This window comes from Hyaena hyaena, unplaced genomic scaffold (assembly GCF_003009895.1).
Source record: "Hyaena hyaena isolate Hyena2069 unplaced genomic scaffold, ASM300989v1 scaffold_449, whole genome shotgun sequence".
Lineage (NCBI taxonomy): Eukaryota > Metazoa > Chordata > Mammalia > Carnivora > Hyaenidae > Hyaena > Hyaena hyaena.
This window is the reverse complement of record NW_024081076.1, coordinates 944,951-959,113: the sequence shown is the minus strand read 5'-3', so window position 1 is coordinate 959,113 and position 14,163 is coordinate 944,951. Positions and strand designations below refer to the sequence as shown.

General features: G+C 34.9%; 1 protein-coding gene across 1 annotated transcript in view; it reads right to left on the bottom strand.

Moving 5' to 3' along the window:
* ANO5 (anoctamin 5) overlaps positions 1-14,163 on the bottom strand; it is a 102,317-nt gene that overhangs the window by 21,521 nt on the left and 66,633 nt on the right. The window contains exons 11-14 of the mRNA XM_039253280.1: positions 7,666-7,800; positions 7,218-7,323; positions 7,055-7,115; positions 1,234-1,385 (exon numbers count right to left, since the gene is read on the bottom strand). Of these exons, the coding sequence (XP_039109211.1) occupies positions 1,234-1,385; positions 7,055-7,115; positions 7,218-7,323; positions 7,666-7,800 (454 nt within the window). The remainder of the gene's footprint in view (positions 1-1,233; positions 1,386-7,054; positions 7,116-7,217; positions 7,324-7,665; positions 7,801-14,163) is intronic.

Sequence of the window (14,163 nt, the reverse complement as noted above, 5' to 3'; positions counted from 1 at the left end):
AAAAAACCCTTGATTTCTAAAGCACTAAAGTGGATGATTCACAGTGGATCAGTCCACACTGGTTTTCAGCTGGTTTCATATGTAAACATTCAGTACATACTACTTTTACTTCAGTAATTTTAGGCTCACTTTGAGTTTCTTTTTTATTCCATGAAATAGGAATAGACACACATCATGTCATTATTAGGACAATGTCTCTTTCAATATATTTTCTTAATGTCAACGCAGCCATCCAAGCTGTTAATGTATTTTCTGAGGTGTATTTCCCCTTTGCTCACTTACTGAATTTTTTGTAATGCCTCAATAAAAGTTACTAAGTGTTTAGTGAGTGTCTAAACTATGAAAAGAATCTTGAGTATTAAACCACAAGAATAGTGTCCTGAACAAAGTAGGAAATTCTACTGAAGGGATTGTGTTAAGAGACAGATTCTGTTCACCCTTTAATAGCATCAAGCAACACAGTGATTATAGATTATGGAAAGTTAGGGACACTAAGAATATGCAGCCACGAGTCTGGTCTTTGAAGGCAAAGTACTTTCCATTTTCCCATTAAAAACAAAAAAGAGTTACTAAGAAGTCAAATTACTCAGTCAACAACATATAAGTGATTTGCCAGTTAAGGATCCCCAAATCCAAACTTTACCATGCAGACACTACTGCAATGATCTTCCCATTATAATAAATTGAAAAGGACTAGATGAATAAAATGTGGTCTAATAAAACAATCACTCATAAGCCCACTATCTTATTACAATACTATTGTAATATTTGCATATTAATAACTTAGTATCATATCCATGCATGCGTGTGTGTGTGTATACATATATATATATATATGTGTGTGTATATATACACATATACTAAGCTCACACAGCAGACACCTTAGTTTTCATTTTCCTTTTACATCATTTATTACAAACCTATGTAAGTTCATGACATGATGTCTTGTATTTGCTGCAAAATAATCTAGTTTCAGGAAGGAGCAAGTGTAAATGAAACAAGATTGTCCGTGAATTAATATGAATTGAAGCTGGGTGATGGGTCCATCCTGGGGTTCATTACACTTCTCTATCTACTTTGTTTGTATATACTTGAAATACATATTAGAAACAACTAAAGGAGTTTATAAGATTTATATGTTGGAGAATATTTTAAAGGCAAATTAAAATATACATAATTATTTGTGAGGTGTGTCCATTGAGATATGCCTCCCATTTTGGTTTCCTGATCTACCTTAGTCACGGCATTTATCTTCCTGTGTTTGCACATAGCTTCAAATTCAGGTCTCAGCTGAAGCTGTTGCTGCTCCTCTTCAAAGTCCACCAGGTCCCACTCATATTCCATTCTGGCTTGTCGCTGTTTCCAAAACTCCAAAAACAATGTGACTGTAGGCAAAGAAATGTACAAGAACAAATATAATCAAGAGATGGAGAAATCATGTGAATAAGAAAATAACCTGGTGTTCTTCTCTACTTTAAAACCATTGTGGCTGAATGATGGTAACTGTGTCACTACTTTGATGATAAAATTATAGAATTATGAATGTTGGCTTAATGCTGTGTAGAAACATTGAACCATTTTTCCTATATCAAATTCAAGTTAATTGCTTAGAAATCCCGGCAAGAAAAATAAAATTCAGGCACATTACTCTCTCTTCATTCAGAGAATCTAAAGGAATGTTTAAACTTAACTTTTTATTAAAACCTCTGCTTTCAATTCTCTCTCCCCTCCCCCACTCATGTTCTGTCTCTGTCTCCTGTCTCTCTCTATACCTCAAAAATAAACATTTAAAAATTTTAAAAAATAATAGTGGGGAAATTCAATAGCTATTCAACAATGGATAGATTATTCAGAAAGAAAAATCAATAAGAAATCATTGGACTTAAATTACATGTTAGACCAGATAGACCTAACAGACACCTACAGCACTTTCCACCCAACAGGGTCAGAATAACATTATTCTCAAGTGTCCATGGAATGTTCTCTAGGAAAGATCAAATGTTAGGGCCAAAAAACCAGTCTTAATAAATTTAACAAGTCTGAAATCGTATCAAGCATATTTTCCACCCACAATAGTAGCAAGCTAGAAATCAGTTACAAGACAAAAACTGAAAAATTCATAAATATGTGGTGATTAAGCAACATGCTTCTTTTTTTAAATGTTTATTTATTTATTTTGAGAGGCTGGGAGGGGCAGAGAGAAGGAGAGAGAGAATCCTAAGTGGGCTCCAGGCTGTCAGCACAGAGCCCAACATGGGGCTCAATCCCACTAACTGTGAAATCATGACCTGAGCTGAACTCAAGAGTCAGACGTTTAACTGACTGACCCACCCAGGCGCCCCAAACAACATTCTTCTGAATAAGCAATGTCTCAAAAAGAAATCAAAAAGAGAAAGAAAAATATCTGGAGATAAATGAAAATAGAAACATAACATATCAACACTTATGGGATGCAGCAAAAGAAGTTCTAGGAGGCAAGTTCACAGTAATAAATGCATACATTAAGATATACGAGAAAGCTCAAATAAACAACCTAACTTTAGACTACATGGAATAAAAACAAAAGAACAAACTAAGCACAAAGCTAGTAGAAAAGAAGGAAATAACAAGGATCTGAGCGCAAATAAATAAAATAGAGATTAAACAGACTAGAAAAGATCAGTGAAACTAACACCTGTTTTTCTTCTTCAAAAGATAAACAAATTAGATAAACTTTTAGCTAGACTTACCAAGAAAAAAGAGAGAGGACTCAAATAAATAAAATGAGAAATGAAAGAGAAGACACGGCAACTGATACCACAGAAATACAGAGAATCATAAAGACAACTATAACAAGTATATGCCAACAGATTGGGTACGCTAGAAGAAAAAATAAATTCCTATAAACACACAACCTACTGAGGCTGAAGCATGAAGAAATGGAAATTCTGAACAGACAAATGAAGGAAGGATCTTGAATCATTAATCAAAAACCTCCCCACAAAGAAAAATCCAGGAGAAGATGACTTCACTCGTGCATTCTTACTAAACATTTAAAGAATTAATGTCAACTTTTCTCAAAGTCTTGCCAAGAATATAAGAGGAGGGAAGACTTCCAAATTCACTTGTTATGAAGCAGCATTACTCTGATACCAAAGCCAGACAAGAACATTACAAGAAAAGAAAAATACAGGCCTATAGCCGTGATGAACACAAATGCAAAAAACAAACAAAACAACAACAACAAAAAACAACAACAAAAAAAAACCCTGAATAAAATAGTAGCAAATCAAATTCAACAATACATTAAAAGGATCATACACCATGATTAAGTAAAATTCATTCCAGGGATACAAGGATGGTTCTACATGCACAATCAATCAATGCAGTATATGACATTAGTAATAAATATGATTTTTTAAAAAAAGCTTATGATTATCTCAACTGATGCAGCAAAAGCATTTGACAGAATTCATGATAAAAATTCTCAACAATATGAGTACGGAGGGAATGTACCTCAACATCATAAAAGTCATATATGAGAAGCCCACAGCTAGTATCATTCTCAGTGGTGAAAAACTAAAAGCTTTTCCTTTATGATTAGGAACAAGAAAAAGATGGCCATTCTTGCCACTTCTTTTCAATACAGCACTGAAAGTTCTATCCAGAGCAATTGACCAAGAAAAAGAAATAAATGGCATACAATTTGGAAAGAAAAAATAAAGCTGTCTCTATTTGCAAATGGTGTTAAAGTATGTAAAGAAAGTCCTAAAGATTCCACCAAAAACAGAATAAAAGAATTCAGTAAATTTTGAGGATAAAACTTACCATACAAAAATTAGTTGTTTCTATACACTAAGCACACACTAACAGAAAGAGGAATTAAGAAAACAATCGCATTTCTAATAGAATCAAAAGGAATAAAATATCTAGTAATATATTTAACTCAGGAAGTAAAAGATATGTACACTGAATACTACAAGATATTGATCAAAGAAACTTAAGAAGACACAACAAATAAATGGAAAAATATCCCATGCTTATGGGCTACAAGAATTAATGTAAAAATGTCCATATTACCCAAGCAGTCCTTAGATTCAGTGCAATCTCTATCAAAATTCCAAAGACATTTTTCAGAGAAATAGAGCAAATAATACTAAAATTTGTATGGAACCATGAAAGACCTGGAATAGGCAGAGCCATCTTTACAAAGAAGAACAAGCAGTAGGCATCACATCTCCTGATTTCAAAGCTATGGTAATGACATTTTATAATTTACATTACAAAGCTGTAGTAATCAAAACAACAGGATATTGGCATAAAAACAGACCCACAGACCTACAGATCATAATCAAGAGCCCAGATATAAACCCATGCGTGTATGATAAACTAGTATTTGACAAAGGAGCCAAGAATATTCAATGGGGAAAGGATCATTTTTTTAATAAATGGTTTCATAAAAACTGGATATTCATTTGCCAAAGAACATAGCTAAATCCCTGTCTTAGACCACACACCAAAATCAACTCAAAATAGATTACAGACTGATTGAGCCTAAGATCTGAAAACATAAATCTCCTGGAAGAAGTGGGTAAGCTCCTTGACATTGGTCAAAGCAGTGTTTTGTTGGATTTGACATAAAGGCCAAGTGCTCGCTTCGGCAGCACATATACTAAAATTGGAACGACATAAAGGCCAAGACAACAAAAGCAAAAATAAACAAGTAGGGCTTATATCAAACTAGAAAGCACAGGAAAGGAAACCATTAACAAAATTAAAAGGCAACCTACAGGATGGGAGAAAATATTTGGAAATTATGTATTTGATAAGTGGTTGGTATCATTTTTTATGTATCTGAAGAAATCATACAACTCAACAGAAAAAAAAAATCCAATTAAAAAATGGACACAGTAGAGCATCTGGGTTGGTTAAGCATCCAAATTCAGCTCAGGTCATGATCTCATAGTTCATGAGTCTGAGGCCCAAGTCGGGCTCTGGTCTGACAGCTCAGAGCCTGGAGCCTGCTCTGGATTCTGTGTCTCCCTCTCTCTCTCTGCCTCCCCCCCCATGCCAACAACAAATGAACATTAAAAAAAGATTTTTTTAATTTTTTTAATGTTTTGTTTATTTCTGAGAGAGAGAGAGAGACAGCATGAGCAGGGGAGGGTCAGAGAGAGAGGAAGATACAGAATCTAAAGACAGGCTCCAGGCTCTGAGCTAGCTGTCAGCACAGAGCCTGATGCGGGGCTCGAACCCACAAACCATGAGATCATGACCTGAGCCGAAGTCGGATGCTTAAACCAACTGTGCCACTCAGGTGCCCCAGAAAATGTTTTTTTAAAAGAGCAATTCTATTCAGTCACACACACACACACACACACACACACACACACACACACACAAATGCTACCCTGGAAGGAGGCTCATCACTCATTTTTTTAAAAATGTAGATTTAAGACTATGTATATCAGTTATGTAAAGTTATATTAACACACATGCCCACACACGGAACAAAAGATTCTGAAAAACCATGGCCATGATAATGTTTCTATTTCTAGTAATTTAACATTACTTTCTCCCTGCTTCTGTATACTACTTGAATTTCCTATGAGGAGTATGTATTTTCATTATGAACAAAAAGTTTAAAAAAATAAAAGGCATTTCCTATCTGCCATGACTAAGCTCAGGAAGCATTATTTTCAGGTTTCAACACCTTGAACTAGTGTTATTCCTTTAACCTGGAATGTTTTTTTTCTTCACATCTATTCTGTCAACCCATCCTTTGATTCAGTTTAATGATTTATTAATGATTGTATTAAAACAAATATCCCTAAAGTTCTGCTTTCCTAGAATTCGACCATGAACCTCAAAAAACAAAGGTAAACCAATTCACTATTAAAGTAAACTTTTCTGAAAGAACAGATGGTAACACCTCTTCAAAATACTTCAAGTGTCTGGGTGTTTCACATAGGGCTGAGTCTCTGTTCGTGATGAAGTATGAAGATGGTGTTGGTACACAATCTCTCTCAATGGAAACAACTGAAAACCACTATATTTGCTGTAATTTGTGTACCTCTCGTTCATTGCTAATGATCAAGGAAAGATGTGGCAGCTACGTGATAAGGATGTATCTGTACTTAACAAAGTTAGGGTTATTAGAGAACTGTTGGTAAGATTTCTCTATTCTCTGTTCTTTGAATTGAAGCTGCTTTCTTCAGAGCATAGCAGCCAAGCAGAAGTGGTAGAAACCCATAAATCCCTCTGCTTCACAAACACATCCACAAAATTCTGGTGTCTTTTTCCCTAGATGGAGCTACCCTTGTTCCGTTGCTCAGTTTTTAAACGCACATATTTGTGATTGTTAAATAATTTTTTTAATTGGAAAGAAAAAAATGTCTATTTCTTCCCAGAGTCCCCTGAAATTTGGGACGTGTTTTAGAAGTCCTGAGGTTTCTTCCTACTGAGTTAGTCTTTACATAAAATATGTTCCTCACTGATGGCAGGAACAAGATGAAAAAAAAAAAAAAAACATGAAGAAAGATGAAACACTGGGACATTTCCAAAATTAAGAGGAATTCTAATTTATATGGAAGATTTTTAAAAAAATATATAACTGGAAGCTGGAACCAGAATTATTCATAGGGAATTTAGACTCAAATATTGATTTAATAGCCCTCAACAGTTGTCGATTTTTGTTCAACTTTGTATCCATAATTCAATACTTTCCAGCCAGCCAATATTTATGTGTATTCTCTCCTGAATTAAGTACTTATTGAACTGGTTTTTCACCATAATGCTGGAAAACGGTGTGAGCTGATTACACACACAGTTTCAAAAATTATATTGTCTCTCAGAGAAATAAACAGATGACGAATAAAGACCTTTTTTGGACCAAGGACCAAGGACTACAGACCACTGATGTAGTCTCCATCAATGTATTGCTGCTAACTGGCAAACATACAAATATCCTAAGTTTGGGGATATTTGGGATATAAAGTATGCCATCTGTAAATGTTATATGATGATATAACACATAACATGGAGAGACTTGTTTTTTATGTGACTATTTACTCACCCCAAATTCCCATGAATATTGCAAAGAACACTGTGGACTCATTGTCAAATAAATGGGAGATCTGCAAAAACAACGATAACGTCACAAAGACTACTTAGTATCAAATGCAATACAAAAAGAGAGAAATTCCAAGTCTTTTCATCATTCCACAATACATACATACCTTTGAAGCAAAACACGTTGTATTTAGTCTCCAATAATCACACACTAGATCACAGAGTGGGCACATGATAATCTGCCCTCCAATATTAGGGTCACAGATTTCAGTGCTGCAGAGGGGACAGCAAAGTGATTTTAAAAGCGATGTGTTTTTAGGTGACAGAACAGAATTACAGCTTCTTAAATACAGCAGAAGGGGCAACAAAGCAGCAATTTCTGTAGTAGGTCAAGTCATGCTTTGAGGAATAGAATCTTTAGAGCTGATCATTTACAGATTTTCTGTAAAGCACCAGGTGAGGGCAGCCCTTATGTTTGGGTTTTTATCAGAAATATCAATTATCTGCTGCCATCAGGAAACATTCTGAAACAAATGCCAGGGAGATAATAACAGCAGGTTCAGTTAGTATAACATCAAGATGTTTTCTCAGTTTGGGCAATTCAGTTGCACTTACCTGCTTGAGTTATTATGCATTGATAATAAGCCGTAAATGAAACAAGCTAAGCCAACTACAGCCGCAAATGACAGCATTTCTGTGTAAAATCCAAGAAAGACAAAATACATGCCAATTTTTTCTCCATAATAATTCCTGTGAAAGAAGGGAAAAAATAGTATCAAAGTTAAGGAGAATGATATGATCCAGAAAGCCTTGACTTTGTATTCAGACGAGATGTGTACTTCTGGCTCCACTGCTTTCTAGCCCTGTCATTTTGGTTGAGTCACTCAACTTTCTGAACTTTGGTTTTCACATCATAAAATGCAAGACGATGCTTATCAAAAGAAGTGGTGCAAGGACTAAAAGAGTTAACACATATAAATAGGGGGCCAGTTGAATGTAAGTTAAATTTTAATTTTGAAATAATAAGGTAATTTGAAAAGCTTCCAAAGTTTCAGGAGAGTTTAAATGTTCTGAAATGAATTGTAGAATGTTCTGTAATGTAACTTCTAGCAATTAACAAATCAAAATCACATCCATAATCTGCATGGAGTTTCACTTTATTTCTCTTTCTAATATAGAAGAAGGTACTCTGACCACATTACGCAAGAGTGGTTATATGTATAAACTTTCATCTTCCTCCAATTTGGATCTCTGCTGGATGTTTATAGAATTGTGATCTAGGTAGCAAACCAAGGAATTAAGTAGGGCTGCTTAATAAAAATTCCATAAAAGGGCACCTGGGTGGTTCAGTCAGTTAAGCATCCAACTTTCGCTCAGGTCTTGACCTCACGATTCATGAGCTCAAGCCCTGTGTTGGGCTCTGTACTGAGAGCTCAGAGCCTGGAGCCTACTTCGGATTCTGTGTGTGTCTCTCTTCTCTGCTGCTCTCTCTTTTTCTCTCAAAAGTAAATAAACATTTAAAAAAAAGTTCCATAAAATATGCAAGTCAGCTTTTGCTGTACAAAAATTTGAAAAATTATAGCATTACTTGTCATAAATGTTCAAGTCTTAAAAGCAAGTGTTGTTTCGTTTTGTTTTTTGTTTTAATTTTAATTTTTTATTTTTTCCTTCCAAGACTTTATGTAAATTCAAGTTAGTTAACATATGGTGTAATACTGGTTTCAGGAACAGAATCCAGTGATTCATCACTTACATAAAACACCCAGTGCTCATCCCAACAAGTGCTCTCCTCAATGTCTATCACCCATTTAAACCACCCCTCACCCCCCTCCCCTCCAGCAATCCTCAGTTTGTTTTCTGTATTTAAGAGTCTCTGATGGTTTGCCTCCCTCTCAGTTTTTATCTTATTTTCTCTTTCCTTCCCCTATGTTCATCTGTTGTGTTTCTTAAATTCTACATATTTGTCTTTCTCTGACTTATTTTAAACCAAGTCCTCCTTAAGGAATCTCTTAAGGAGCCAGAGAACATAGTTGTGTCTGTCTCAGAAAACCACATTAAAAAAAAACAAACAGATTAATCTTCCTAATTCATACAGAGCTCAGGTTACTAAATCTGCCTTTCCACAGTTTCCAAGGTACATAGATGTGATCACTTTTGGCTTCTAATAGCATGCTATATATAAATCTATTACATTGCTTAATATTAAATTATTATTTCAATGCACGCTCAGAAGGAAGGCAACTCAGAACATAAAGGGTATAAACTTAATTTCCTAATATTTAAATATATTCTCATATTCAATATTTATTTTACTGAATCTCATATTCTTCAGTTTCCAAAATTCCTAATCTTTTCTAATTAGATTTATGTTTATACCATCTTTCATTTGTTTCACTAATTATAAACATTTTTGAACTGTTGCTTTCTCTTGTGCTGCTCCTCAAATCAGTATAAATTTGAAATTAAATTATAATTCCATCATCTTCCCTTGTTAATTTGACACTCACAACTTCGTTAGCTTCCCTTATACTGAGGATACATGAACTCATTTTTTCTTTTTTCTTTCTGCTGAAAAATATAGCAATTACTGCAATACTGCATAACATCAGACTCTTTTAATAAGGATAACAATACTTAATTTTGTGGAATTTACTATTTACCATATCTATTTCCACTTGATGTTTTAAAAATGACAAAACTAATCATTTTTTTAAGTTAAGACATTGATATTATTGCTACAGATTTAACCTAAAAATTCTATGGGAATTCATAAACTGGTTGAAACTGGATATTTCAACAACCTTATTTTTAAAGAACTACATTTTTCTCCCTTTCAAATGTCAACAATCTTATTTCTTGAGAATTTAAAAAAGGAAGCCTTCAAGAACTCCAAACCTTTATTTGTATTAAAAAATTCTTTAAAATTTAGAGAAATTTTGAGATAAGCAATTATTATATATGGAATCATAGAAATTATTTTACTGAACTTTGGACTTGGAAAGCTTAATAATCACAGATTAACAACTAACTCATCTCTTAAGAGTGTAAAAAAGCAAAAGACATATCTTAGATGTGTATTTCGGTAAAAATGTACACAGTGTTGAAATAACTTTTAAGATGTTAAATTATCTCACTATTCATAACAATTAAAATGAGAGAAACCTAATAACAAGAGACACCCTATAAAGACTCAAGTACAAAGGGAACTCTTTTTTAAGTATTTATTTTTAGAAAAATATGCCTTATATTCACACTTAGGATATTTCTTAACCTGTTTTACTTACTAGCCTTTGAACACATCTGTAGCCCTATATCATCTAAACAGCATGTGACAGGTGGAAGATATTCATTGTTTGTGAGACTTGTCAGAAAGCATTGGTCTAATACTGTATTTCCAAGACTTAGTCTGAGACACAGCAAATAATCAAAAGAACAATGATAACGTTTAACCGAATATAGACTTGAAGAATGAACAAACAAATACAAACATATGATCTAAAGTGATTTATTTTGGGGTGTCTGGATGGCTCAGTTGACTGAGCATCCGACTTCGGCTCAGGTCATGATCTCACGGTCGTGGGTTCAAGCCCTGCATCAGCCTCTGTGCTGACATCTAGTTCATAGCCTGGAGCCTGTTTCAGATTCTGTATGTCCCTCTCTCTCTGACCCTCTCCTGCTCATGCTGCCTCTCTCTCAGAAATAAATAAAACATAAAAAATAAATAAATAAATAAAGTGATTCATTTTTATAGTGAGTTCATGGACATCTGAGACACTTAGCTGTTACATTTCATAGCATTTTAATAGCACCATTATATTCATTGTATTCATTATATATAAATATATTTATTTACATAAATAAATTCTAAGCTATTTACTATATAGGTAGCTACTAAGTATTAAGCCACTCAAAATAGGGGATATCAAAAGAAAAAATATAGAGAGCTCTTAAACTGGCAAGATAAAAAAGATCAGAAGGCATATAAAATTAAAGACTGATAATCTAATTATAGCAACCTTGGTATTTCCATCTTTTTCTTTAAAAAATATAATCTAATATGACAGAATGATAAGTGCACAATTGACAGCAAAACTATTTACAAATATTTTAAGGTGGAACTTAAGTTTGGTGTAGAAGTAACATTAAATATGTGAAACCTAGAAAGTCAGACTCCTAACTTCTAAATCTCTCTCTAGAGGCACCTGGGTGGCTCAGTTGGTTAAGTGTCTGACTCTTGATTTCAGCTCAGGCCACGATCAAGCCCTGCTTCAAGCTCTGCGCTAACAGCATGGAGCCTGCTAGCCTGCTTGGGATTCTCCCCCCTACTCCTTCTCTCTCTCCCTCTCCCCCACATATGTGCATGTGGAGGCACTCTCCCAAACTTTTAAATAAATAAATAAATAAATAATCTCTTTCTAGCCTTCCCAAGTCATCAATGTCTTCCTTTTTTTAAAGAAACTTCCACATCCAATCATCCACTAACTGCAATAAATTTTGTCACAAAAATCTTTTTCTGATCCATAGTCTCTCCTATCTTTTCTATTAGCAGTACCTTGAATATGACCTTCAGTACCTATCACTGAAAATTCATAATAGCTTTCTTACTTTCCTGACTTCAGTCTTGCATCCCTCTCAACCGTCTTCCTCATTTCCAATGTAGTGATGGTTCTAAAGCAAAAAACTGAACCTTGCCCATTTCCTCCTTCAAAGGTTTTATCACTTCTTTTAGCAGAGTCCTGCATGACGTTGCTGATGAACATTCAGTTTCACCTGCTTCTACTCCTACGTGATGAATTAAATGTGCAGTGTTTTTTCTCAGCCCCGTGCTGTGTACTTCTTCTCTCCGCCTGAGACATTCTTACCCCACTTGTTTTACTTAGCAACTTGCTACTTATCTTTCAAGAGTCAGTTCAAGAAGCAGTGCTGTGAAACTTTCCCTGAGCTTGTCATAAAGGTGGGTACTTTTTCGTCTGTGCTGTTCTTCCATGAGTTATCATTCTGTTATAATTACACATTCCTGTGTCTTCCTGGGAACATATTCATATTAGGAAATGATGTTCTGATTATCATTGTATCCCTCCTCTCTTGCTTGATATCCAGTGATGTTTAATAATTGTTCATTAAAGGAATCTGTGTGGGACACCTGGATGGCTCAGTCAGTTAAGTTTCTGATTTTTTTTTTAATTTTTTAAAATTGTTTTATTTATTTTTGAGAGAGAGACAGCATGAGCAGGGGAGGGTCAGAGAGAGAGGGAGATACAGAATCTGAAATAGGCTCCAAGCTAGCTGGCAGCATAGAGCCCGATGTGGGGCTCGAACCCATGAACCATGAGATCATGACCTGAGCAGAAGTCAGATGCTTAACTGAGCCACCCAGGTGCCCCAAGTTTCTGATTCTTGATTTCAGTTCAGATCATGATCTCACAGTTCATGGGTTCGAGCTCCACGCTGATGTTACAGAGCCTGCCTGTGATTCTCTTTCTCCCCCTCTCTTGCTCTTTCTCAAAAATAATAACTTCAAAAAAATTAAAGGAATTTGTGCATTGTATTCATGCATCTATGGACAATTCCTTTCTCTTTTTAAGGATGTTTTTATTTTTACCCTCTTGCTATTAGGTGCCATCAAATCTATAAAACTTTTCCTAAAAAACATAAAATCAACAATGAGAGGAAATAAAACCACCCCTGATGCTGGCCTTCAGTATCATGACAAAGAACACCATGATCATCAAATTACCTATAGGTAAAGAAATAAACCTATATCCAACAGACCGTGTGCCACCTGCTGCCACAAAACTGAGGAGTCAAAGAGCAGTGAAGACGGTGCATAAGAAATTCGAATTTAGGGGCGCCTGGGTGGCTCAGTCAGTTGAGCATCCAACTGCAGCTTAGGTCATGAACTCGTGGTTCGTGGGTTCAAGCCCCGCGTCAGGTTCTGTGCTGACAGCTAGCTCAGAGCCTGGAGCCTGCTTCGGATTCTGTATCTCCCTCTCTCTCTGACCCTCTACTGCTCACATTGTCTCTCTCTCTCTCAGAAATAAATAAAACATTAAAAAAAAGAAATTCTAATTAAAAAAATGTAAAGTAAGGTGGAGACATTAGACACCTACAGACAAAATCACCCCCTGGGAGGGAAACGATGTCGCTAAATGTCATAACACTGAACCTCTCTGGGACATGGTAATTCACAGCATGGGGCAAAAGGAAGGGATCTGAAAATAAGCAAGAGTGGAAGTGGTAGTCTCAGAGAAGTGATATTTGGGGGGAATAATCAGATATAAAGGCTGGTACTTTTTAAAGGTGTTGTAGTAAAGAGAAAGAAATGAGAGGAAGGATCCTGTAGAAATGAGAGAAATAGCACACAGTAAGCACATGCCATCATCCATAAAAGAAACTGCACAGAACAATTAAGGATTAGTAGAGGAGCCCACTGTAATGCTAGAGACTGTGTGTGTGTGTGTGTGTTAAATACAGAGACAAAAGCCAACCGTAACCATACAACTCTCTGTTACAAAAACTGAAAATGTTAAACAAATAATCTCAGCTAATGAATATTCTACCAAAAGAACAAAAGAAACAGTGTAATAAAACACTACAAACTGAATTAAATGTTCTCAAATAAATATTTGAAAATATAAGAAAGCATCAGAAATATAAAAATAACAAGTGTCGGGGGGGGGAATGGAATAAATAGAGGAAACTCCATAAAGAGAGGAAAAAGTAAAATCACATAAGGTTATATCAAAATTGATGCTGAAATTACAAGCTATTCAAAAGAAAGAATAAAGGGAGAATTCAGTGAAAATCTAATAAAAGACAATAAGAAGAACAGGAAACCTATCGAAAGTATGAAAATGACATGGAGAAGTGAAAAGAATCCCAGAGAAATTGTCTGATATGAAGACAGGCAAAAAAGCCCAAATATACATATAATTGGAAAAATTAAAACAATGGAAAAGAACTAATGTTTTAAAACTACAACCCAATTATGTAGAAACTAATTTGACAATAAACTATTTGTAAAAAAAAAAATAAATAAATAAAACTACAACCCAAGAACAATTTCCTGAACACACACACACACACACACACACACACACACACACACAAAAC